We start from the raw sequence: 27,978 nt of genomic DNA, 5'->3' as shown, positions 1-27,978 counted from the left end.
ATGAGTTGTCAATGATTACTTTATTGAGCATTGCAAGGTGCACAGCATTGTACATAGCCTGAAAATGTCAAGGTGACTTTTGTCACACCCTCTGTTAAGGCTTCCCTCATTTCCATGGTCTTGCGGGCTTTCTTCCTGCGCTCCAGGAAGCACGTGCTGGAACCGATCCTGCAGCACTCCCTACACCTTGTTTCAGCGGTCAGCGGCACCGTGGGTCCGTTCCACTAGGTTTCTGAACTCCTCCAGGACGGGGTCCTCATATTGCTGGTCTCTGCAACCTTCATGTTCAAATCAAGGTTTTGAATCTTGGACGGGATCCATGTTTGACAGATGAATGACCCACGGAATGGCGAGTGCTTCATTCTAGGTCCTTCTCCCAACTCCCTGGTCTGCATGTAGGTGGAAGTGCTGATTCGGAGTGAGAAGCCAACATTCAAAAGGCACAATGGAAAAGGGGGGGCCAAAGGTGTGGCTCATCCACAGACTAGAAATGAGCTCTGTAATAATGAAGAGTTGACCTCCCCAGGGCCCGAGAACATAACAGAGCGACAGAAAAATCTTCCAAGCTAAAGACAGGGGTCATCAATCCAAATTCTCACCTCAAAGCTCAAAACAGCTTGGGGGGAGCATCCAGCCACCTGCTGGCGTCAGTGTCCGTAAATCAGGCTCAGCTACCTCACCCTAAGGGTTTATTTTGCCTTATTATCTGTTCCCAGATTTCACAAAAGGCCACACAAAAATAAATAAGACACTAAACAACTAGAAGTGAAAAGAAGGCATTTCCAAATGGCTCTCAAGAGGCGGTTTGGATGCCCTGTTCCTTGCATGGTGCCAAGGGGTTCAAGCTTCCACAGGTGCCCTCTCTGGGCCCATCAGTATGCAAATATATACTGTGAGGGAACAAACATTCTTCGGGGGGGCAGGAAGCATGGTGCTGTGCATGGACGGCTAATGGTTTCATCCCATAGGCTCAATCCATCCGATTGATGAGCCAGGGCCTGGGCTCTGTTGGTTGGATGATGGGAAAAACCCAGGGAGGCAGCTGAGTACTGACACACACACCAACATATCTGACATCCCAGGTGTGACGGGACATGTGTGAAAGACCTTGGCTCCTGATCTGCCACGAGCCAGCAGAGAAACTAAAGACAAGCCTAGTGACTCCCTGTGCCTCAGTTTCTTTATCAGTTGAAGATCTGGCCAGACCATCTATCTGGTGGCTTCAAAGATTCCCTTCCTTTCATCCAGCAGGATTCTTGACCCATCAGTACCAAGGCAAACCCTCACCCTTCCATGTACCTCCACGCGGCTGAAACGAAGGGAGGCCCACTACAGAGTCTCACACTCACAAACAGAAGTGTTGCTAAAATGCTGCTTAAGATTCTTGGATAAGTCTAGTGCATACCCCCTACCATGGACCAGTCTGGTGTTCATAATCCCCAATACTGTCTCGCCAATTGATCTACTCTGGGTGTGATGCAATTATTTTTCTCCAAAATGGAACTCACTACACTCACATTTCTGGTCTACCTACCTACCGGAAGTATTGTTTCTCTCCATTATTCCCTCCTTATTGCCTTCTGGATCCCAGGTGTTTACAACTAACTTTCAGATGAATGGTACTCTACACCCCAAGGTCCGTATTTTACATTCGGCCCATTTCTACCTCATGGCAACTCTTTAAAATGCTCAGAAAAATCCAGATGATTCCATCTCAGGTGTGGAAGGCAGAGCAGTTTGGAAGATGCTGCTTTCTCCTTTAGGGCAAGATTTAAAATGATAAGTGCTTGATCAGATTAGCTCCCAAATCAAAATTGCATTAATGGGAGAGTTGTGTTTTCTAGTCTCAAACACACTGTAAAATGAATTTCCTAAGACATGGTGATTCTTAACCAAGTTCATGCTTATATAAACTTATATATGGATATGGGTTGGTTTTTTTTTTTTTTTTCTGAAATGGATAGAATAGTTGTTTTCTTCTTCTGTGGCTCTTCTGTATACATTTATACCAAAACAATCATTTAAGGATAAAGATCAGAGTATTTTACTATAATGAGTACTCATCTGATGCATAACGAAGACTGACCTAGAATGCTAGAGAGTACAAATTTTCCTATTGGCTAACATATCAGTCTTTGAGCTCATTCTTGTCAGCCAGAGAATTAATCTATGTCAAGTTAATCCAAGCTTAGCTAAGGATTCTCAGACCTACACCACCTACTCAGAGCAGGGTTCTGACCCTTGTACTCTCTTCTTTATGCCCAAGAGGACTGTGCTACACTGTTCAAAGGGCAAACAATTTTTGCCCTTGCATTCAAACTTTGTTATGCCACATTTAATACAAAATGCTTATCATTACCTAAAAGAAAAATGCAACAAAACTCATCTTGGGAAGAAAAAAAAAACAAAAACAAACCACACACACACAAAAACAAAAACAAAAAACACAAAAACTTGCAGGTCCTTCAAAGCCATGGAAAGCTCAGGGATATTAGCAAATCTTTATCCTTAAGAAAGTTATTTCAACAAGAAAGCATGTCTGCACTTCACCAAGGTCAACTGAGTTGGAGAGAAAGAGAAACGAGTGAAAACAAATCGACCAGCAGCATTATATAAGTTGTGCCTTACATCTCATAACAAAAACAAGATTCCTATCCCACTCTCTCAGAAACTCTTTGGGTTAAGGTTGTCTCCTTCCTAATTCTTCCCTTCTCTGTAATTCCTAGTTATCACAAATGAACACCAGAGTATCTCAGGCAGTCCATCTAGCACCAGAGTGAAGGAAGATTCTAATGGTTTGGAAGTTTGCCCATATCCCACAGATGATCTACCTACCCATAATCCCATTCTCAACATCTCTCTTTAGTCAAGTCTAAATTATACCATCTTCCTTTGCAAAACATGCAAATACCCCTACCACAGGCCAAGATATAATGTAATTGACAGCAAACAGAAACCCACTGTAAAGACAAAATATTCCAGCTTTCTCTATTAAAAAAAAAAAAAATCAAATTCAATGTAACTGGACCCTGCTAGTGTTTTTGAGTTCTATAACTCCCCTGAATTGTCAAAAGTAACCCGGTAGCCAATCCTCTTGCAGATACTAAAAACAACCTGAAACAGGCTCCCCATAGTGCCAAAAGCAGCGTCAAAGAGCAGAGAGAGGGCGCCGCCCAGGCCCATGGCGATGTCCTTGCACACGAGTGGAACCGCGCCTATGGTGTGCATGGGGAAAGTGGCCACGTCCACGAGGACTCGGACAGGAATGCCCAGAACGCGGCAAACAGCCTTCAGCAGACAACAAAGGATCCGGAGAACGGCCCTGATGATTTTGACCGTGACTTTGAGTACCTTCCAGGGAATGCTGGCCAACTCTTCCCCGATGGCCAAGAAGTAGGAGATGGTGGCTGAACCCAAGCGGTAAAGGCAACTTTCTATGCCGTTACACACTTGCTTGGTAACAAACCACAGGACGTACATAATGTTCTTCAGGACGCCCACGGCAAGGTAATAAAGTAGTTGGAAAAGCTTGATGACGGGGGTGGCGAGGAGGCCCATCAGCTTGCCCAGAAGGCCCCTCCCCTCCTCAGCCGGCTCCGGAGGCAGCAGCGCGGAGCCCGGGCCTTGGGGGCCGGAGAGAGGACGAGCGCCCTCTTTGGTCTGCACCGTTCGCTCTTCATCCTGGACTTGGTTAACCACTTCCAGGATTTTTTTCATTCTCTCCGTGTCCTGTTGGGCCTCGCCGCAGTTATCCTGGAACAGCCGGGGGCTGGACGGAAGCAGTTTCTCGAGCTCGGGCACCATCACGTCCTCTATGATGTCACCGTCGCGCGCGTGCTGGACGAAGCCCATGGCCCAGCCGGCCCCGGGCGCGGCGCAGCAGGCGGCCAGCCAGACAAACGCGGGGACGGCCACTCTGTCCTTGACCTTGCGGCGGGAGGGCACGGCGCCGGCGAGGATATACAGGTCCGCCCCGCCGCCGCACTGCGGGGTCAGGGCCCGCTCCATCAGGCTGCGCAGATCCCGGTACCACCGCTCGCGGAAGGACGGGGCCATCGGAGCTGCGTTTGTGAGCGCGAACGTAGCCACTTGGAAATCATCGCTAAGGGAGACCGGGTACACCTGTCCGCTTTGGTCACCGGAGTCCAAGTAATCTGTGCTGAGGGCTTGCTGGCTTCCCAGGCTGTTCACAGAGGTGACGGCATCAGCCTCATCACTCGCCTCCTCGAGGTGGCTGGTGGGGTCATCGATCTGAAAGAAGAGAGCAAGTGTTGAGACGCATCCTGTTCCCTGGAGAGAGGGTGCCCCTGATCGCCTGCACTTGAAGCCAGAGCTCTAGAGAAGTCCCTAGGGCACCAGCCCTCCCAGCGCCTGGGTGGGGAAGGGCTTCGTTCTCTGGCGCACACACACTCCTTCCTAGTATCCCAGGACCCTGGTGTTTGGAAGCAGTTGCCAAAGCGGTTGTTTCCTATTTTACTCCCTATATACACTCTGCCCCTTCTCTGTGGTAAGACACACTCTCTCTCTCACGCACACACAGATTGGGTATTATGAAGTCCCTCTACTATATCATTAATTAAACATTAAATCCCAGGGTCTTAGAAGAGTCTGCTCACTGACCTCTGCTGACAGACATGCCCATTGTGATTCCTGCTTCCTGTATTAAAACCATTTTTTTACCTATGACAAAACTTTCTTCTGCTCCCAGGCTCACTAGTATTTGAATGTCACTCATTAAAGAACCATCTGAATAGCTAAATGAAATCAGAGTAACAGCTCCCCGTCATCACTGGTCTTACTTAACTCTACAGAACAGCCCGGTGGGTCTCAGTAGGCTTCCCTTTCTGAAGGAATGTCAGTGTGTATGTAACTAAAATACCAAACTCACCTATGGGAAACTGGACTAAAAATAGAGTATTTGATTTAGAGAGTCTAATATATTCTTAGAGACACGGTCATGTAAAGGGCAGTGTATTTTTCCATGCTCTCTGCAGACACAGTTTAATGATCTGGTTATTGCCATTATAGTAAATTACTGACAACACTGCTCCCTGAAGACAAAAATACGCCTGTGATGTAAGAGGTAATTTCAGATCGCATTTCTGGGTTACACTTGCCCTTCAGCATGCACCACTAGTCTTGCTCTTTGGTTTCCCAGCGGAACCTCTGGACCGAGGGACAGGTACAAAGCTCACTCTGTGTGCTCTACCTCCCTGTGGACCTGTTCCCCCTGGGCTGCCCACATCATTTGATACAGTTCCTGCGTTTCATGGAAATTTTTTTCCCTAATCACAACATGCTAAGTAGGTTTTAGAAAAATGAACTCTTCCCCCTCCACCAGCATCCTGCTCCATAAATAATCTTATAATAAATTCCTTTTTGAATTTAGTATCAAGAAAAAAATGTTTTCTCTCTATGAGTCGGTCTCTGTACCAGATAGTAAAAGCTCTTGAAACCCATGGGGTTTCTTTCTGTTTGGGAATTAACTGAAAGGAGACTTTCAGTGTTCCTGCCAACATGCATGTAAGAAAAAGAAACTAACTGGGCGCCTGGGTGGCTCAGTGGGTTAAGCCTCCGCCTTCAGCTCGGGTCGTGATCTCAGGGTCCTGGGATTGAGTCCTGCGTCGGGCTCTCTGCTCAGCAGGTAGCCTGCTTCCCCTACCCCCCACCCCCGCCTGTCTCTCTGCCTACTTGTGATCTCTCTCTCTGCCAAATAAATAAATAAAATCTTAAAAAAAAAACAAAACACCTAATTTAGAGAATTGCAAAGGAGGGGCGCCTGGGTGGCTCAGTCGGTTAAGCGTCTGCCTTTGGTTCAGGTCATGATCCTGGAGTCCTGAGATGTAGTCCCACATCGGGCTCCCTGCTCAGGGGGGAGTCTGCTTCTCCCTCTCTCCCTCACCCACCCTGCACTTGCTTGCTCTCTCAAATAAATAAAATCGTAAAAAAAAAAAAAAAATCACAAAGGAGGAACAGAAGGGAACTACCCATCTATTCAACAATATTTATTGAGCATATATTACATGTGACCAGGACGAGGGAAGGAAGCAGTAGCATGGGTAACCCCCACACCCTGCACCCCCATCAATACTTCTTAAGAACTACATGCCAGGCCCTCTTCTGAAAACTTCGCATGTATTAAAACAGCAAGTGGCTATGCTAAGTCTTCACTCATTTAAACTCACCAAAAAACTAGGTACTATGGCATTGCTATCACCTTTGGATAAATGAAGACACTGAGGCACATCAAGCTTAAGCAGCCTAGTCTAGGTCACACAGTGAGGGATGGCAACACCACGCAAACATGCCAAGCCCAGCCCCACGGCTGGTGACCTTAATCACTGCTTTATGAGCCTCCAACTAGACCTTAATAACATGAAGAAATGCACCATCTCTTAGGGGAAACAAGACATAGATACAAAGTTAAATAGGAAACCAAGATAACGGTGCCTGCAGATTACCCTCAATGCTGCAGAAGTGAGATAAAAAGAACAAACGAATTCCAAAAGAAGGAAGGGCACCATGAGTGCAGTCAAGGATGACTTCTTACTTCTTGGAGAAGACAGAAGCTGAGGCAGGATTCGAAGGATACACAAGACTTCCATAAATGTAGAGACACAGAAAGGTCAGTGAGGCTTAACAAGACTTCTAGACCAAGGCATGGGGGCAGAGACCAGCAGCCTGTGAAAATAAGATTCTTTCTATTTTTTTAAAGATTTATTATTTGGGGGGGGTGGTGAGGAGCAGAGAGAAAGAGAGAAAGATTCTCCGTCAGACTCCCTGCTGAACACGGGGCCTGAAACGGGGCTTGATCTCACGACCCTGAGATCACAACCCGAGCTAAAGTCAAGAGTCGGACACTCGACTGAGCCAGCCAGGTGCCCCCCAAAATAGGATCCTAAGTAAGGACAAGCAAAAGGCTGAATTGGAAAGGACAGTAGGAAGCAGAGTATAAATGATCTGATACACAGAAAACTCACCATGGGAAAATTATCTCGACCAGGGAGTCCCCACTGTGCACCAGGCACCGCAAAAAAGGCTCTACACAGAGCATCTTTTTAATCCTAACAGGATCCCCATCGGCTCAGATATGGCAAGAACTATAAAGCAAGTTTGCAAATAATTACAATTTGGAAAGCACTGTCATGGGGGCATTTACTCCACATAATCCAAGGGGTGAGGCACTATCTCCGTTTGACACACAGGAAAGTGCAAACTCACAGAAGTGATAGGGACAAGGTCACCCAATATGTAAGTGGCAGGCCTAGGTTTACAGCCAGCTTCTCAGACTCCAAAGCCCCAGCCCGGTGCCAGCAACAGCCCATGCTTCTGGGCGAGGAAGGGAGCATGAGAGCTACACGTCGGCCATGCTGGAGGACAGGCGGGGGACAAAAGACACATGGGAAACACAGAGCTGCAGGAGAATCAAGTACCTTGGGTCACATCAGAAGTCAGGGAAGGAGAAAGCTTTGGCTAGAGAAGGTCAATAGTGTGGCCCCCACCGCAGAGAGGAAAGGGAAGGATGGAGACAATGAGCAAAGCCTTTGATGATTCCAGAATCCTCAGTAAGACTTCAAAGGGCGATTTCCACTGAGGGCTCGGGAAGGAAGGCAGACTGCGAAAGTGACCGGATACGGGCAAGCGTGGACTGTAGACACGGATGGCTTGTTGGAGAAGTCTTAGGTAAAGGCAGAAAATGAGCAGGCCAATAGCCAAGAAGCAGGGCTCCCAGGAATCAGCAAAGATGGTCTTCCAGCCCCCACACACAACCCAGGGACGGGGGCACCAGGAATGGGGGTGCTGCGAGCTCTCCATGTGTGCAAGGAGCATTTGGGGGCTCGGAGGCATCTCGGGAATAGCACCACCGCACCGACCCAGTCCCTGAGAGCTTCTGGGCTACGAAATCCATGCAAGCCTCAGGGACCTGAGTCAGCCGGTGAAGATTTGCCACAGTGGAGTTTGTCACCGAGTATGGTGGGAGGAGCTATTTGTGAACAGTGATAATGGTCTGCAGAACACAAACCTAAAGCTTCAGCAATCAGCAGCAGTGAGTGCCGCTGCTCTCCCTTCTTTCCTCCTTCCTCTCGCTCTCTTCTCAACTCCCCTGGGAATTCACAAGCACCTTTTCTGAAGCAGTTCAGAGGCCTGGCAGGTACAGGGGCGCCCCCTTAACCACCTTCCTGGTATCAAGACAGCACAAGGATTTTGACGGGACAGATGACCCAACGGGGCCAGAAGACCAGAGAGTCCCAGCCAAGACCCCCAAGACCAGTCAGGGGACTGTGCCAAGGGGTGAGAGAGTGGTAGCAGAGGGAGAGGGGGTGTGTGCCCTGAGAGAGTGCAGAGGCATAGAATGTTCCAGAACACAGAGCTGCACAGAGGCTTTGCAGAGGGCTGGGATGACCAGATGAGGAGGATGGGAATGTGGGAGACGCTTACAAATAGTCACATAGTTTAGTTTCAAAAAGAGCCCACACAATGGATCCAGCAGAAAGAGATATGGGGGGGGGGGCACTGTGCATGTGGAGATGGGGGGGGCACTGTGCATGTGGAGATCGGGCTCCTGTGCATTTGCTTCTTACATTTTTACAGACTGCAAGTTCCACAGACATCAGGATCATCTCTCATACTTTCGTCTGCCTAAAACATCATGAAGATTCTGGGTATGGTAGCTTCTAGGTAGGTGGTGACTGATTAGTATGCTGGTGATGACAACAGCACCAGTGGCATGGGGGGGGATAGGGGGGAGGACAACAGAGGGAATGCTTCTGGGAGCACATGAAGAAGCCTCAGCCCGGGATCCAGGATGACGGAACCTCTGCTGAGAGCACAGGGGGAGGAGGAAAGGGTATGTTGGGAGCTGGGACTGGGGAGTTCTCTGCCCTAAGTGGGGACATGCAGGCAGAGACCAGGGAAGGTCTGCAAGCCTCTGGGGGTCACTGTGCCAGGGAGTTCAGGAGAGAGGCAAGAGAAGATCCTGGAAGGAAAGGGAGGCTCTGTGGAGGCTGCCCAGGACTGATGGGCCAGGCCAGCTCTGCATAGGCCAGGACTGTCCTTTTTGTACCTGTCCTACCCACAGACATGACCCACAGTCCAGGGACAGATGCAGAGAAGGAACTGGTGACGATGAAGGGGGCAGAGGGAGTTGGCATCAGAGGCCGGGGGGCAGAGGCCGAGGGCGGCAGGTGACAGCTACCGGCACTGCTCACAAAGAGACTGTATGCAGGTGAGAAGCAAGACAAGCTCAGGGGACGTGGACTGGGGGTGCTGGGTGGGAGCAGCTGGGTGTGGCCCAGGAGGGGGGATACAAGGGATGGTCAAGTTGAGCAAGCTGACCACCAAAGACAGAGTGGGGAGAAGGTAGCCAGGCCCTGAAACCATGTTTCCCCATCTGTCTATGCCCCTGAATGGAAGAGTCCGAGCCCATGGCCAGTGATCTCTGGGTCCCAGCCCCCAGCACAGGGGCCCTCCGCAGCAGGCGCGATTGGTAGCTGCTGAAAGAATGATCTCACCCTACAACAGTCTGCTGGTGCCCCTCCTGTCCTCGGGTTTGCAGAGGAGAAGGAGAGGCCCCGGAGAGAACAGCCTGTCCTCCAGTTCTGCTCTGGGATCTGCCATGTGGAAAAGGTGGTCCTCTACAAGGATCATCTAATTTTTTTTTTAAAGATTTTATTTATTCATTTGTCAGAGAGAGTGAGCACAGGCAGACAGAGAGGCAGGCAGAGGCAGAGGGAGAAGCAGGCTCCCCGCTGAGCAAGGAGCCCGATGCGGGACTCGATCCCAAGACCCTGGGATCATGACCTGAGCCTAAGGCAGAGGCTTAACCCACCGAGCCACCCAAGCGTCCCTACAAAGATCATCTAAACGGTTATAAAACTTTGCAGTGATTCAGGAAGGGTGGAGTTTCTCCTCCTGGGGGAGAATCTTAGGCTGGGGCTAGAGAGGCACTTGCAGGGCTGATCCAGACACGATCCTATCGTCAGGAGAGACCCAGGGGGCTCCTACCTAACTCTGTGGGGACAAAGAGGCTCTTTTGTTTGGGGAGTTGTCTTATTTTCAAGAAGAGCTAAGTAACTGATGGGCTGAACAGTTGCTGTTCCAGTTCTGGTTCTGCCCTGATCTCTCTCTCTCTGTCTCTCTGTCTCTCTGTCTCTCTCTCTCTCTCTCTCTCACACACACACACACACACACACACACTGAAAAGATGCTATTATCTCACGACCACCTCCAAGCAGGGAGAGGGCCCCTCCTTACAAGGAACAGGAGTGCTGCTGACAGTCGGAACATCAGATAATCTTATCAGACCCGGAGCGGGCTGGTGCAAACAGGCCCTCTCCACAGACACGCGCAGGAGAATCAACATCAACCAGATCTGAGGCGTCGGGGGAATCCGGAGAGAATGCCCTCACCCCAGAAAATACCAAGCTGGAGGGAAAGCTGCCTTTCAGAAAAGGAGCAGAAGGCTGGTGGGACCAGGAGAGCAGAGGAAGGATATTTGAGGAGGAATAACCCTTAAGACCTTGCAGCTCTGGGGGAAAGGCATAAACAGAGTTCCGACCCACCCGTTTAAGAAAAAAAAAAATCCTCCCTGTTTGGCATCCAAAATATTCTTTATCCTCTTGGGAACAGAAACAGCTTTAGAAGACTTAGTAAGATTTTTTTTTTTTTTTAATTTTAATTCTTTTTTTTTTTTTTTTTTTCGGAAAGAGAAATGCAGGGCTTTCCATTTCCTGACCAGCCCTTCAGCACTGAGGCGGGCTTCCTGGTCCTCTGGGCCTTCCTCCCGGTGAATCACCCTTCCTTCGGGCCCCCAGGGCCACTCACACACCTTCCTGCCTCAGGGAGCAGCAGGCATTTCCAGCTCCGGCCACTGCGCGCCCTGGAGGTGCTCAGGGTATGTCCCCGAACCCCAGGGGTGCAAAGGCAACCAGTGAAGGGTTCTCTCCTCCTAAGTCAGAGGATGACAGAGCAGAAGATAGACTACAGTTCTGTTTCCGCTCCATCGCAGACTTTTCTTTTTTCTTGGAAGTTTAAAAAAAAAAAAAAAACAATAGAAGGGAGGGAGTAAAAAATGCACCAAACCTAAACAGCAGTACTGGTGGGAGGGGACACCTGAGGGGAGGCTGGCCGCTGGCCTCAGGGACAGACAAACTCCCCACAGGCTACTTCTCACACAAAGCGCCAAGTTTCAAAGCCCCTCCAGGAGCCTCCGAAAGTGGGCCGACTCCTTTAAGACCTTTCCAGAAGTGCAGTCCCTCCTCGGGTTACATCATCCCTGCTCTTCTTGGGTTTCCTGCCTTGCTACTTACTGAAGCCGGTTTTCCACTCTCTGCTCTGTTGTCTTTTCCAGAGCAATTATTCTTAGCACGGGACTGTGTGGTACAGAATTCCGAAAAGTCCGTTAAGCTGAGACATTTCCATTTCTAATTTTTCCACCTTCTGGGGTTCAGACCAGATTAGAGTTTCTTGGGTCTGGCTGCGCGTCAGAATCACCTGGAAGCTTTAAATAAAATATGTCCGAGGCCTCACCCCAGCCCAATTAAATAGGAATTCTGGGGTCAGGAGAGGGCTGGGAATCAGGATGTTTTTAAAGTTCTCCAGGTGATTCTAAGCTGAGAACCTGTGGGGCTAGATCTGTATCAGAGTTTCATTTATCCTATCAGTCTCCGCTGGAATTAACTCCTGCCCAGATGGCCAGGATGAGAAATCAGGGACGTCTCTTTAAATTAGTAGGTTTCAAAATTCAGTTTGTATCAGAAGTTCCTTGGTCCTTGTTCTTGTGCTTGTCCTTGGAGGGACATACTGTGTGGTGTGGAGTGGGGCTCCGAGTGCACTTTTACTACCATCCCAGGTGATGCTGATGAACCAGCAGGGGTTCCCCATGAACCCCACACCTAAAAACAAATGTTTGAATCCCCTTAGGGTAGTGCCCCAGCTGGGTTTACTGATTCACGTGATGCTTGTGATTCCTGAGAGCATTATCCACACGCTGCAAGAGCACTGATAATAATAGCAAGGGAGAGAACGAATACCACAGGGCCATTTAAGCCTGCCGCCTATCAGACCCGTTAGTAGTCTGGTCACAAACGTGTGTAAGCATGGATTTCCTGCCTTATCCATACATGGAATGAGAAGCCCATTTTTGCTATTTATACTCTTTTGAGCATATCTCACTACTCTAAGGTCTTTGACAGCAACCTCGATTTCCTGGTTAAATGACAAACGGGCATATTAGTCAGCACACCCCCCTCCCCCAAACTCCTCCAATCTCTTCCCTCAAGTCTTCCCTTACTTCAACCGAAACAGGCTAATCCGTCCCCAACTATGTGAGTTACATGGAGGTCATGTGACTGCCTCCCTGGTTCCGTCTGCACTGTCCCCTCCTCCCTGCCCCACTCACCTGTGACCTCAGGGGTTAGGGGGTACCTCCACCATTCCTCTCTACTTGCATTCCACCTGGCTGCTCGGGCCCAGCCCCAGCCTCACAGCCTCCCGTGCTGGGTGGTCCCCTTTGGCCTCCCACATCCATTCTCCACTTTTCTCCATCTGCTCTGTGCCCCAGGAGGCTGACTTTTAGGGAGCGCAACATCTGAGCTCTCGTGCCCTCTGGCGTCTGACTGGAGCAGCCAGGGGGAGGATGGGAGAGAGGAAGACGGGGTATTTATTCCTCTGCTCCCCCCGCCCCCCACCTGGCTGCTGTGGCTCTGGCTGAGTTTCTCAGTGGTCATGGCGCCAACCAGGCTCCCACGTGATCCCACAGGCTTGGAAGGGTGACAGCTTCCTGTAAATGGGTAGGCCCTAGCAGCTTTGCCATACATTGTTGACTCCCTTAATTCTCTGGAAATAATATCTTCATTCCATTCTTTTGGTTAAGCTACATGGAGAGTTCTATCCGTTTCCTTCCAGGACCCTGGTGCAAACAACCCTCAGTGAATGCTTTCCCAAGATCACAACTCTCCCAGTCCTGGGAGACTGATTCCACCTTGGGGCCTTTGTGGCATGAGTTACACACAGAGTTGGTACACAGAGCCGGTTCTGTTGAGTAGGGAAGGTCCCTTGGGTAGTCGAATATGCCTACCCAGACTGGGGTCTCCCAGACAACCCCCCACTATCTCAGCCCTCATCAATCAGTATGTTATAGCTAACTTCTATTTCTAAATTAACTATTTCAGATACTCTCTGAAAGAAAGCACTTCTTACCACATGACCCCCTCCTACCCATCTCCTTGCCAGTCACATCCAGCCAGCAGCCCATCAGAGGGTACTCTCTCAGATTTTCAATCCCAGAAATTCAGAGACTGACAACAGAGTGTGAAACCATTTATGGCTGAGAGCCAGGTTGACTCACTGAAAAGCAGGAAAGCCGTTAAAAGACCGGGTGAGTAGGATAGAGACCCTGAAGACTGTAAGACCATGTGGCTTCTAGAAGTTTCCCAGCTCTGGTTCCTTGGAGGCCTGTGTGTATCTCCGTTCCCATGTCTGTGAATCTACCAGGGATCTACTACCACAGCCCTGCCCTTCACCTGAATAAGCTTGCGTAAGCCTGTGATTCATATGCCAACCAGCCTGAAGCATCAGGAGAACCCAGCAAGTGCCCTGTGGGAGTTGAGGCAGGAACCTTATAGGCATGGAACCTTCCAGACACCTGGATTAAATTTCAGGAGCAAATGAAGAGATAGGCCTGTCTTGGTTCCAGAAGTCTGGGAACAGACCGGAGGGGCACCCCATGGAGCAGAGAGAAGGAACTTCTATCAAGCTCCCCAACGAAGACCATATCAATGGGCAAAGGAACATGGAGGACAGTGTATGAGCCACTGAACTCTGAGAAGAAGCTGAGACCAGTCACAAGGAAGATAGCAATGGAGCAGGAGTATGGATTTTTGTTTTTGCTTTTGACCAGCTCAACAGTTTTATTAGAGAAATCCAGGGTTACACAGGACTTTAGAGTTGGTGTTGGGACCCTTTTTTTGGCCAAAGGTGCGTACGACATTGACAAGCACTTGTTCTGCATCTGCTTGGCCTGATCTGTCTTCTTGCACGCAGCCACCTTGAGAGTCTGACCTCTCACTTTCCTGGCACAGGCCAGGAAACCCCTTGAGAAATAACACTGAGGCAAGCAGGAGCATAGTGACCCTCAGCCAGGTTGTCCCCATGGCAGGCATGGTCCGGGAAGCAAAGGTTACTTGTTCATCCCGCATGCTTAATGTATGCATACTGAGTGCTTGGACACAATGGGGAGTGCCTTTTGTGTACACTGTCGCACCATCTTCCCAACCCCCACCGGTGGAATGGGGACAATTTGTTAGGCCCATGCCACAGAGAAGGAACTGAGCTCCACGAAATTCAGTAACATTTCCAAGGTCACAGAGCTGGTAAATGACAGAGTTAGGACTCAACCCAATTTTGTCTCTCTACAAGACCCACCCTCTTAAACACTCCGTACACTTGCTCAATCCTTGCCCCTTTGGGGCTAACAGTCTAGAAGGAGAGAATTCAGTCATGGTCACGATCTGCCTTTCTGACTTAAGTTAACAAGACACCTGCAGGAACAGACATCGTCTTGTTCCAGGGCTGCGTCTAAGACTCCTACTTCTTGGCTTGGTGCTGAGAACTCAGTAAATGGTTTCCAAGTGGATGAGAACAGCAACACCCATCACAATGTCAATCAGCAACTGGGGGGTGCGGCTCCCAGGTGGCTCAGTTGTTGTGCATCTGCCTTCAGCTCAGGTCGTGATCCCAGGGTCCTGGGATTGAGCCCCGCATGGGGCTCTCTGCTCAGCGGGAAGCCTGCTTCTCCCTCTCCCACTCCCCCTGCTTGTGTTCCCTCTCTTGCTATCTCTCTCTCTCAAATGAATAAAATAAATCTTAAACAAACAAACAAACAAAAAGATGCAGTCTAAGCCTACCTCTTAAACCCCAAGTCACTGACAGAGAGCAAACTGATGATACGCTCTGGTCTCTGGTTGATTGTGACCACATTTATTACGTACATGAATGAGAGGAAGTACTCGGGCGCTGGCCTGTGGCAAGAATGGAGGAGCAGAATGGGACCCAATACTGACAGCAGCAAAAGCAACAGTACCATGCCTGGTCTGTGAGCCCCCCCGGGGGTAGGGGAGAACCACAGCCTGCGATATAACCACTGTCAACCCAACTACGGGGTCACCCTTGTTGGAAAACTGGGAAAGGCTCAGAGCCTGTCTCCACACAAGATGACAGCTACAAGAAATAGCCTTTCTCTGAAGCCGACTGATAGATTTACACTTCATTTGGAAGATCATTAGAGAAGGGGACTGACAGCCCCTACCACCTTTCCCACAGCATAGTAACTCTCACTGTCAGGAAATGGCTTATTTGCTTCCAACCTAAACCCTCCTCGAACTATTAAATCTTAATCCTTGTGTCTTCAGCACAAAAGAGACAGCATGTGCTTCTCAATGTTGTATAATAAATATGATTTGAAGCTAGTAAATCTGCCCTCAGGCAAAATCATTTCCATTTGTTCAACCTTTTCTCCTGGGCTTTATGAATGTTGCTTTTTTTTTTTAAGGTTTTGTTTTTTTAGGTTTTACATATTTTTTTGACAGAGACGGAGAGAGCACGAGCAGAGGGAGTGGCAGGCAGAGGCAGAGGGAGAGGGAGAAGCAGGCTCCCCACTGAGCAAGGAGCCTGATGCGGGGCTCGAGCCCAGGACCTCAAGATCATGACCTGAGTCGGAGGCAGACACTTTACCAACTGAGCCATCCAGGCGCCCCAAATGTCATTCTTCTTCAAGTTCTTCTAAATGTGAGACTATATGACAGCAGGGCTTAGGAAAAGACCCAGATTAGAAATGAGGAGACTAGTCAGCTCTGCCACTGACTGGGTTCCTGATGTTGGGCAGGCCAGTGAGTCCCCCATAAGAGGACAAGCATCACCCCTGCTCAGGAGCACAGGAAGGGGGAAGAAGTAAGATTATTTTAGGCTACCCTTGAGTTATCTAGACAGTGACTTGAAAAAATATGATGAAGTAGACTTTGTATTTGAAGGGCCCAGGACTTCTATATCTTTTCTTTTTTCTTTTTCTTTTTTTTTTTTTAAACATTTTATTTATTTATTTGAGAGAGAGCAAGAACGGGGTGAGGAGCATAGGGAGAAGCAGGATCCCCACTGAGCAGGGAGGCCCACATGGGGCTCGATCCCAGGACTCCAGGATCATAACCTGAGCCGAAGGCAGACGCTTAACTGAGCCACCCAGGCCCCCAAGCCTTCTATTTCTAAATTAAATATATTATTTCTATTCATGTGCAAATTCACTCATGAAGAGCCCCTTCACTTTCTCACTCCATGGGTATGGTGGTCCTTTGAAGGTCTTGTTAGCTGTGGCTCCAAGGTCCAAAAGGGTGCTGAATCTTGTTGACTAGAATGAAGGGCCTGAGAGCCTATATGCATCTCTATGTGAATAGAAATTTCTGGAATGTTAGCACACGTGTGCAAACACACACTCAACTATAAAGGTTAGCTGTCTGTGAGAAATGAGATCCTTTTCTTTATATACTTCTAAAATGCTCAAAAAATATTTTTAGCATAAGCATATATTACTTCTATAATCCTAAAAACCCTTACTATAAATGATGGCCATCATCATAACATTAAAAGGATTAGCTGAAAATTGTCTGCGGGTCCAGATCTAGGGCTGCCGGGCTGCAAGAGGACTAGGATTGCCCACATTTCAAATGGCACTGTTGCTGTTCAATCCATATTTGCTAAGTGGTCCACACTGAGCAACATTTCTTTGTCACTTACAAAGTGCTGGCATGAAGCTCGACCAGGGGCTGGCAAGCTACAGCCTGTGGAGCCAAATCCGGCCAACCACCAGTGTTCATAAATAAAGTTCCCTCGGGACACAGCGATGTTCATGCATTTACGTATTATTATCCAAGCTGCTTTTGTGTGAAAACAGCCCAGTTGAACACTTGCATCAGAGACTTATGGGCCCACAGAGCCTAAAATACTTCCTATTTGGCCATTTACAGAAAACGTGTGCTGGTCCCTGGGTTAGAGACGGAGCCTCGGACAGTGAGCAACCAGAGCCTTGTACTCTTCTTCATGGCACTTCGTGTCTCATTGGGTGGCACCCAGTCCCACAAAGACGTGTAACTGTAACACACTAACAAAGAATGGTGAGGTCTGGTGCTATCAGAGAACATTCTGGGCAGTTGCCCTATTTGGGAATATCAAGGAAGACAAAATGCAAAACCAAACAGCAGGTACATGAGCCCTTTGGCAGGAATTAGGAAAACAGCATCACCGCCCCCCCCCCCCCCCCATGATCCACAATGGCTAGAGGTGAAGGCCTCGCAATGTGTGTGGCACCAGATAAGGCTGGGTGGGAAGTGGGAGACGCGTGTGCAGGACTCTAGGCCACTCTGGGGACCACGATAAGGACTTATCTTTACATGAGGAGAAATGGGGAGCCCCGAGGCTTTCCAGGGAGGCTGTAGGAAGCACGATGGGCTTGATATCTGAGAGGATTTCTCTGCCTTCTAAGAATAAGTTTAGAGATGCGGGAGGAGCGATTAACCAGTGTGGAAGCTGTTTTGCAGGGGCCTAGAGGAAGATGAGGGGAGCTTGGCCCTCCAGGTGCAGATGGCAGGGATCACGGGGGCAGGTGTGTCCAGTGAAGATACAAGAGTAACGGCTCCAAATGGCGCCCTTGGCCATGAAGGAGGCATCTGCCATCCTGGGCACAATGCTTCCAGACACACTGGAGATACTCGAGAATGAGAAAAGACCAATGGTGGTTCATAATTTTCCCTTTCCCTTCCCCAGGCTTCTGTGCACCCTGACATTTTGGCGGATGACCAGTCTTTTGGAAACATTGACAGTGGCCCCTTATGTGGCCCCGTTCAGTCGCGCATCCTGGTCAATTCACTCAACACTGATGTGATATGGGTCCACTACTTCCCTCAGTTATAAATATTTAAATAATGATACAGGGACCTCCTGAAACGAATGCTACCCTCTCCCAGACACAGCAGGAAGGCACAGGCTGGGTGGATATCAGGTTACCTAGGACATGAGGGCAAAGGTAAGAACTTGCATGGGGGGTAGAAGACATCAGTTTACGAACAGTCCTAAAGGATAAAGGGAATTTCTATACTTTCAAGGACGTGGGAGATGCTGAGTTGGAGTGAAGGCCCTCTCCCAGTCCCAAAGCAGGGTGTGTGACATTACCCGGGTATGAAGTGTCAGAATGTGCTGGGTTCAGCTGTCTCTCCTACTCTGGGCAACCAGGCAGGGGGCACCAGAGGGACTCTCAAGCTCTCAAGGGCTGATGGACGGATTAGTGGGTACTCTCTCTCTGTTCCAGAGGTGGGGCTCTGGAAGGTGTGGTTTTCTTGCCCCCCCTCCGGGGGGGCAGTTGGCACCTGGTCAGGAGCCGGGCTCTCCTGAGGCTCGTACAGGGCACCCAGCCCACTTTCAGCCGCAACAGCTCCTCACCCCACAGAAGCAAGAGCCCTCCCTCATTCTGGTCACACTCACTGAGACTCAGTGATACTTGCTGCCTGACAAGGGTTTTTAGAAGATCCCCCCCTTCCCCAACCCTTTGGAGAATGTCTGTTTGCATAATGGCCACAGGATGGGCTCAGGGTGGATCAGAGCAGAGCACGATTGCAAAAGGGGGGCAACACCCGCCTCGGCCCAGCGCAGAACCTCTGGCTCCTGTAACCCATGGTGGCTTCAGCACGAGGGTGCCCCTAGGGGGCTGTGAGCATTCACGGGAGTGGGCATGCGGCTGTGGGCTGGGAACGTGGTTCTGCTCTATAAAATCCTGATAAGCAAGCATGCAAACTTTGCAAAGAGCAGCTTCACTCAGCAGAGGGAAATAGGAGATCCCCGCAAGTTAAAAGGTTTGCTAAGAGAGGCAGCTCCACGAGCTCTCTGACGTCAGAGAGCCCCAGTCCCACTCTTCCTGGCTGTGTGAGTGTGGACGACTAAGCCACCCTCTCTGTGCCTCAGTAGCCTCCTCTGCCCAAAGAGGATCACAACAGCACCAATTTCCTGCACCTGCCATGAGAATTACGTGAGATCACATGTGAAAATAGGCCTGGAAGAGTGCCCAGGGTGGTAAGGAAACCCCCAGCAAGCTCTCGGACCGACCTGAAGCTCCGCCAAGGACGCCAGGAGGCATCTCGTACTTAGCACGGCTAACACGCCAGCTCTTCTCTGGGATCCTCGTCTTGCTAACACATCAAGCTTTAGACGCAGAGAGGCATCTCGTACTTAGCACGGCTAACACGCCAGCTCCTCTCTGGGATCCTGGTCTCGTTCATGGCAACCCCATTCTTCCAGTTGGTCTGGCCAAAGTCCTTGGAGTTGTCTGCAACTCCTCCCTATCTCTCCCTCTTGGCTCTTCCTTCAAAATAGACCTAGAACTAGACCACCACCCCCAGTGGTCCAAGCCACCACTGTCTCTTGCTAGATTATTAAAAGCTCCCATCTTGCCTCTCTGCTTCTGTCTTTGAACCCACACAGCCTGTTCTGAATGCAGCTGTCAAGATGATCCCATTAAAATTTAAGTCAGAGCACGTCAAAAACCCCCTGCTCAAAGTCGGCACAGTGACATCCCATCTCACACGAGTAAAAGCCAAGTTCTTTACAGCCAGGAGCCCTACATGGTCTGCCATCTCCCACCCCACCTCTCGGACCTCATCTCCCGCTACTCTCCTCATGAATCTTTCTCTTGCCATATTGGCCTCTTCTTCAAACATGAGGAACACTCCTGCCTCAGGGCCTTTGCACTTACTGTTCTCCCTGCCTGGAACATCCAACCCCCAGGAACCTGCATGACTGGCTTTGTCCCTTCCTTCAGGTTTGTACCCAAAATCACCTCCACAGTGATGCCTTCCCTGAAAACCCTTTGAAAACATCACCTTTTCCCTTGTAGCTCATATCCTCCTGCCTTGCTTTATTTTTCTTCTTAGTATTTTCACTATTTAATTTGTTATGTCTTTTATTTATTTTATCACCTGTGTCCTCTATCAGATAGTAAGCTCCATAAGAGAAGGTATTTTTGTCTGTTTGATTCACTGCTCTGTTCCCAGGGCCAAGAACAATACCTGACACATGGCAGATGCTCTAATAAATATTTGTTGATTTAGGGAATTAACTAATTCCCTAAATTAGTTCCTAATTCCCTAATTCCCTAAGAAGGCCAGGGCCGAGGGCCTTGTTAAAGCATTAGGCATTCCTGCCAACCAAAACTCAATCAAAACTCAAAACCAATCATGCCTAAAATTAAGGTCCGAGTCGACTGGAACATGTAATTTAACCTTTATTGTCAAATGCTATTTCAGCCACCTGTTTACTCTGCAAAATGAAATGTACCCATATTTTTTATCTTGATTCAAAGTATAAGATGTCCTCAACCTGACCTCTTCGGAGGGAGCCATACGCTGTCCGGCACTGGGTCAACAGAAGCTGACCGGAATATTAACGGTGCTTCTATTTTTGGTTCATACCATGAGTCGGTTTCTCTTTTATTCCTCCTTCCTTTCAGTGGCCAAGGAGATACATCAGCAGGCAACAAATTATGGCTGCCACAGATGCCGCGTTCCATGGGGCTGATCAGTTACGCGGCCACTCCCAAGACATGATCTACGACTTGAAAGGGGGATGAAGGGGGACCACATTCTCAATCCAACGGAAATTCTAGGAGTAAGACCAGATCACAGGAAGCACAAGCTACTGGCAAGTGGGAGGATTTATTTTCTCATATTCTCACTTGTACTTTAGAAGTTTCACTGGCCGTTTAAAAGGAAGAGAAATCTGAAACCCAAAGAATAAACTCTTTATTCAGGGAAAGTTCCATTGTATCACCATGAGCTCGTAACTGAGCTGAGGACAATCTGAAGCCAATTCCAAAGCAAAGCCACAAATCATCCAAAGAACTAGATGAATTCAGTAAAATAAAAATAAGCGAACAACCCTAGTCAGTCAATGTGGAATCTGGAGAGAAAACATGAAAGCTGTCACTGGAAGACCTCACGCTCGAGTAGGAAGGACACGAAGAACTTGGGAATCGGGCAGCCATGACCTCCCATCCAGGCTCTGCATCCAGCAGCTGTGGGACCATGGGTAAGTGGCTTCACCATGCCGAAGCTCAGTGTCCTAAACTCTCAAACCATGGGTCCCAACATCTAGTTATAGGAATGAGTTAATTTGCGAAGACGCTATTAGGGAATCGGTAAATGCCAGCTCCTTTCCTGGACTGTCCAAATTTCAGTCTGAACTGAAAGAATGGTGCCCAGAGATGTCACCACTGAACTGTTTGGGGCCAAAAGGGCCTGGAGATGTTCTGCCAATGTAGGGCAAAGCCCTTATCCTGCTTCTGAGAACAAGCACAAATCCAACAGAAACACTGAATTCCAAGAGATAGAAAAAGGCAGAAGAGGAGAAAAGTGCAAGGAAAAAGAGACGAGGTGACTCGTGCTTTTGCTATGTGCACCCAAGGAAGGAAGCAACTGTGAGTGACTGACTCTGGAATCATCCCTTTGAGTCAGCCTCTTCCCAGGCTTGCCCAGAGTCAGCGCTGCAGACTGCAATGCCATTGTTCACTGTCTGTTTTGTGACAACACACCTCTTGGTGACTCAGGACAGGGAGGGTGGAGGTGTTTCTGGCACCAATTTTATTTTTGTTCTTTCAATCACCTCAATCCATTCATTCATCCATCTAGTCATTCAATCTCTCACCAAAGCTCTTTCTAAGCCCTTGTCTGATGTGAAATACAAGCCTGGTGTTTGAGAGGGTACAGATGGAGGGTTTTCGTTTTAAGAGAGTTGTAGAATTTTAAGAGTCACCTGCCTAATCCAACGTTTCATGTGTGTGTGTGTGTGTGTTTGTGTAGGTCTTACACCTTTTATAGCACGTGACTCTTGATCTCGGGGTTATGGGTTCAAGCCCTACACTGGGCGTGGAGCTTACTTAAAAATATAAAAATAAATATATTTAAAGGTAATAAAAAAAAAGGGGAGGCCAACTCAGTCAGCAGAGCGTGCGACTCTTGATCTCAGGACTGTGAGTTCAAGGTCAGTAATTGGTGTACAACTTATGTAAATTTTTTTTTTTTTTTAGTGTAATAACAACGGGGTGCCCATGTGGCTCAGTCAGTTAAGCATCAGACTCTTGATTTCAGCTTGTGTCGAGTCAGGCTCTGCACTGGGTTTGGAGCCTGCTTGGGATTCTCTCTCTCCCTCTGCCCCCCAAACCCCCTGCACTCTCTCTCTAAGTAAGACCTTAGTAAAACAGACACAGTTCTATTTCCTAAAACCTCACCATATTCCAGGTACTGTGCTATAGGTTCATGTGTGTTACTCTGGTCATGTGTCACAAACACTCTATGAAGTTAAACACTGTTGCTGCTTCTAATGAGCAGATCAGAAAAACAGGACTCGAAGAATTTAAGGTCACGTAGCCTATAAGCAGCAGAGCAGGAAGTCTGGATTCAAGTCTGGATTCAAACTAGAAAGTCTGTATCAGAATTGTCCTGTTTGCTGCACAGCAATTCAAGTATATGATGTCTTCTATGTATCTGTTCTCTGACACAATGAAAAAGGGACTGATGTTAGAATAAAGGCCTGTGTGACAGTTTCACGGTGTGTGTAGGTGAGAAGCCACTGATAGAAATTAAAGATCCAGAATTTAACCAAGGTTCTAAATTGTGATCACTGTTCCCAGGCATTTACTGAGATCTGAAATATGGCCTCATTGGGCCCTTTAGGACAATGCTCTTGTAGCTAATCAGAATCTACCCTTCACTCCAGAGCCACTTACACCTAAGCCTCGTAAGTATGGCCAGATTTCTGCTCCCACTTGTCCTGCTCACTATTGAAATGAGCAATAGAGTGGAAATTAAGACCCCACATACAAGATGAGAATTAATAACCTATGGCCATTAATGCGGTGGCTCGACTATGAGGTCAAAGTGATATATGCAAAGAGCACTGGACTGAGAGCACATAATCATGAGTTCAAATCCAAACTGTGAGACCCTGGGAGCATTGCTTAACCCCTCTGAGCCCATTTCCTCGTCTCTACAATGAAGACAATGACATCTACCTCAGAGTATTTTTGTGAGATTAAATAAGTGTAAGCCGAATACAAAGCCAGATGCGTCCAGTGTTCATCTTGATAAAACGGTAGTCATATATGATGGCCTCCAGCATGAATGGACAGTGCATGTTGGTAAGGCATCACTGATATCTTCTCCAAAAATGCTTCCATTAAATGGAAAGGAACTGAGACATGAAAAGGTCTGGGGGTCCCCGTACAAAAGAGCAGTTCTCAAGTCTCTCAAGTCTTGACTAGAAACTTTTTAAAGCATCTCCACCACGCTAATGGGGGGAATATTTTCTCACCTTTTTTGCCTTTTCCTGCATTCTCTATTTATTTATTTACTTATTATTTATTTCTTAAGATTTTATTTATTTGTTTGACATACTGAGTGAGAGCATGAGTGGGGGGAGGTATGAAGGGAGAAGGAGAAGCAGACTCCCCGCTGAGCAGGGATCCCAACGTGGGGCTTGATCCCAGGACCCTGGGATCATGACCTGAACCAAAAGCAGATGCTTAACTGACTGAGCCACCCAGGCGCCCCCCATTCATTCCCCCATAAAACTACAACAGCCCACTGTTTTCTCTGCTTGCTTTGGAGTTCTCCTTCTGCCCCTCAGAAGATCCCATTTAAATTCTTCCCGTGTGGGTGGACATGGGATCCTGTATCTGACACCAAAAAGCTGTTGTCCCAAGAAAAGATCTAAACCCTTTGGGGTCGTTCCAAAAGCCAGAGCTGGGACGAATGGGGTGGACTTAGAAGGTTCCAGCTCTGTACACGGAACGTGTTTGTATTAGCAGCTGCTGGCCAGCTATGGGGCAAGCCTGTGCAGCAGCGTGGGTCCCACCACGAAAGCTCAAACTGAGCATCTCACCTGCTGCTGCCTGACTGAGCCCAACAGCACATTATTTGATTCAACCCTTTCTGAGGGACTCTGTATGTCCCAGGCACTAGGAACATAAGCAGGATGAGTGAGATGCAGCACTCTCCTCTCAAGGCCTCACACGGAGGAGACCGACACATAAGCAGGTCATTACAAAACAATGTGCAAAGGGATGCCTCGGTGGCTCAGTCGGTTAAGCGGCTGCCTTGGGCTCAGGTCATGATCCCAGGGTCCTGGGATAGAGCCCTGCATCGGGCTTCTTGCTTGGTGGGGAACCCGCTTCTCCCTCTGCCTGCCACTCCCCCTGTTCATGCACCCTCTCCCTCTCTTTATGACAAATAAATTAGTCTTTAAAAAAAAAAAAAACAATATGGGGAGTACAAAATAGAGAAATTATCAGAGTCCTGAGCAGTGGAGCTGAGTCAGGTGGGCAACTCCTAGAAGAGAGAATACCTTGTCAGTCTTAAAGGATGGAGGAGGGGAAGAAGTGAGGGCAAGACAGGACAGTACAGAAAGGGGATTCGGGGCAAAAGGAATGAGCATGAGGACAGAAGTAGAAGTGACAAGCAGTACAGTTTCTGAGGGGCATGCCAGGCAGCTGGATAATGCTAGAACAGAAAATGCATGGGTGGGGAGGAGTGAGAACCAAGGCTGGAGCTGGAGCCAGGAGCCAGGACGTGGAGAGCCTTGTAAACTGCATCCTGCGGGATGAACTTGGTCTGGCAGGTGTCGGGCAGCCAACACCTTAGAGTTTCAAGCTCAAGAGTGCTGAAGTTTCTCCGATCTTCAATTTTGGGTTTTTTTCCCCAAGGGAAACAGGACAGCTGTGAAAGCTGCTGAATTGGGCTGTGGGAGGCCCCTGAGGGGCCAGCGGAGCCCTGCGTGACTCATCACTCAAGGCAAGCACGGAGCTCCTTCAGCCTCCCACCTCTTCCTCCCCCATCTGCTGGGCCTCTAGGTAAAGCTGACTTCAGAAAAAGGGGATGTGGGCACAAGGCAGCTCAGCATTACAAAGTCTCTGAAGCAGCCAGAAGTCCACAATGAGCCTTGAGCATCCTTCTGCAGTGGGGACCTTGGCTGGAAGGCAGGTCCCGGGATCCAGGCCAGGGGGTGGGGCAGGGGGTGGGTGGAGTGGGGCAGGAAAGGTCAGGTTTGCTGCAGTGTGCTCCAGAGCCCGCCTGCATCTCATCTTGCAGCTTTTTCTCCCTCTCCCTTCTTCCTTTCCTCCCTCCTGATACCCTCTGGCTCCTGACTGAGGCTGGGGGGCGAGGGGGGGGACAGGAAGGGAAGGAGGGGTCAGGAGCCCATCGTGTAGGGAAAAGCATCAGCCACTACCACCATTCTGATCTCCCCAGCCAGGAACTCAATGGCCTCCTGTCCTCTTCCAGACCACTGTTCATCTCCACTCTCAAGCTGCCATTTGGAACCATGTCCCCCCTCCTTCCCCATCCTCTTTTACCTCCCCAGTGTCAGTCCTCATTTCCTGGCCCCCAGGGGCCCAGGATCTCCTCTGCCTCTGTGACTTGGTTCTGCCCCCACAACTTGTTCCAGCTCTTTCTGGAATTGCGCCCGATGGCTCTGCCTCACTAAGCCTTGATGATTCCTTCATACATGCCCTCTCCCTTCCATTATTCCCCTCTATTGGGAACACCTGAGCAGACTGTCACGTACCTACTTCTACTAGTTTAGTAGCTCCAACCACTCCCCACACACTAATCCCTGAATGTGCATTTCTCCCTTTTGCTGTTCCCTCCAAAGCACCAGGAGGCTTGGACCATCCTCTTGCTGTCTCCTGAACTCTGCCTCCTCCTCCAGCCACAGCACAAATGCCATCCTGACCCTAAGGCTTTCCCCTCTCACCTCCAAGAGAGATGAAATCTAATAGGACTTTGTTTACCTTTATTAAAGTATGGGCTTTGCTTAGGTCCTAATAACACTAGTACTTATGTGCCAGTCATCTCTCAGAGAACTTTATATAGTCACTCATTTAAATCCTCAAGGCCACCCTGTTACTAGCTCCGGGATAACCTGCCCAGTTTTACAGCTAGTCAATACAGAAACATTCTTGAACCCACACGGCTTGGCTCTGACCAGTTGTTTTGCCACTCTCCACCCAGCAGGGTTTTTCATCTGCACACCAGGAAGCCTTAGAGCGCAAAAGCCACCCCCCCCCCGCCCCCCCGTTGTCCTGGTACCTAAGTTCCTGGCACCCAGCAGGTGATTACTAAATGTGCTCCAAATTCAACTGAAATTCAGCACGCATTCCTGTGTCTTCCTCACATGTATGTTCTGTCTCCTCGAGCTGTCCAGGAGATCCTCAAGGAGAAAGGCTTAGGTTACCCCTTTCTTGAGAGGCCCACAATCGTGAGGCATAATGAATTGGGGGATAGGGAGAGAGCTTGAAGCTGGGGGCAAACTATGGCAGATTAATATATGTCTTACGTGTGTACAATTTACAATGGCATTTTCACACATGCCTGATCTCCTAGGTCCGGACATTAAGGTGAGGGCTATGGATTGGATGCGGACAGGAAGGGAAGAAGACCGACATGCAAGATGGGATGAGTCCTGGCCAAGCTCTCAGAGCTAGAACTATCTGGAGGACATCACAGGGATTACCGTCCGGGGCTCTGAATGAAGCCCCTGAAAGCCGTAGTCTGTTCCCGCAAGTGGTTTTGGTTTTGGCCAGTTGTGACCATCAGGGATGGGTGGGCTTAATGAAGAGCTCTGCCCCTTGCCAGGTGGCCTGGGTGGCTGGGGCCAGCATAGGAAATAGTGGAAGGTGGGTGAAGGACGGAGAACCTACCAGAAGGGAGCCTGGCTGGGTGTGCAGAGGGGGCTAGCTAAGAAGAGGCAGGGTGTGTTAAGGCAGGTTCAGCAGGGCCTCTGGGAACCTTCTGCATTGTCGGGTCACCCACCCCAGCCAGTTCAGAACACTCACGACACGGTTTCCAAGTGATCTGATAATACAGATATGAAGAGTCAGGCAAAACTAGTTTGCCCTTCCCACTAACTGAAGATAGTCTCCATACTGTTTGTAACTGTGCCATGGCATTTCTAAAACTATGTACCTTTATTGTCCTAACTCAGCAGAACCACAGGTCGGAGTTACTCCACGTTCTGTGCACAAGGGGTTTTCAGGCTCAGGTGGCCTCAGCAGAAGAGCAGCTTTTCCGTAGCAGAAAGGGAGGTAAACGTCTAAGCCCAAACACCTGTCCCATCTTACCGGCTGGGTGGACTTCCACAGGTCTCTTCACTCCCTGGGCCTTGATCTCCTCTTCTGCAAAATGGGCACGAAAGGGCCCACCCACCCGCCTACCTGGGCCCAAAAAGCTGTGGCGAGGCCCTGCGCCACGGCTTGTGGGCTCCCAGAGGAGGCTTTCCGCTGATTTGAACTGTCCGTCTCACGCCCCTCACCGGTGAGGAAATGAAGGAGACACTGCAGACGTCTACCCCGAAACGCAGGGGAGAACCCCCTCCCCCTGGGGACCGCGGGGGCCCCTGCGGCTGAAGCGGAGGCTCGAGGATCGCCAAGCCCTGGCTGCGGCTCAGACGGGGTACGGCGGGGAGGCTCGGAGACCCGGGGTTCCTGACCCGGCCCCGAAGTTGCGGAGGCTTCTTTTCCCCGCCCGCGCCCCCACCTCCCCTACTCCCCCGGGGCCACAGCCCGGCGCCCGAGCTCGGGCACGGCTCGCTCACCTGCGGCTCCACCAGCCAGCGGGGCTCGGCGCCGGCAGCCGCGGGGCGCGCGGCGCGGAACGCCGAGTACACGGGGATGCGGTCGCGGCGGCTGTACAGGGTGGCGAAGCGCTCGGCGCCCTCGAAGCGCTGACAGATCTTCACGTGGGCCTCGGCCGCCAGCCCCGCAGGCGGGGTCCCGGCGTAGAAGAACCGGTCGCATTCGCCGAAGCCGGCTTCCTCCTCGCCCACGAGCCGGCCTTCCAGCAGCCCGGCCAGGGCGAGGAGGCTGCCCAGCGCGAGCCAGCGCGCGGGCCGCAT

General features: G+C 49.6%; 1 protein-coding gene across 1 annotated transcript; it reads right to left on the bottom strand.

The window, feature by feature from the left end:
- Nucleotides 1–27,978, bottom strand: ENDOD1 (endonuclease domain containing 1; the record flags this gene model as incomplete). Its single annotated transcript, XM_080817766.1, has 2 exons — nt 1–4,251; nt 27,679–27,978. 2 exons carry the CDS (start codon nt 27,976–27,978, stop codon nt 3,049–3,051), a joined length of 1,503 nt encoding a protein of 500 aa, XP_080673892.1. The 3' UTR covers nt 1–3,048.

The sequence above is a fragment of the Martes martes genome, assembly GCF_963455335.1.
Source record: "Martes martes genome assembly, chromosome: 10".
Classification (NCBI taxonomy): domain Eukaryota; kingdom Metazoa; phylum Chordata; class Mammalia; order Carnivora; family Mustelidae; genus Martes; species Martes martes.
This window is presented reverse-complemented; position numbering and strand designations above follow the sequence as displayed.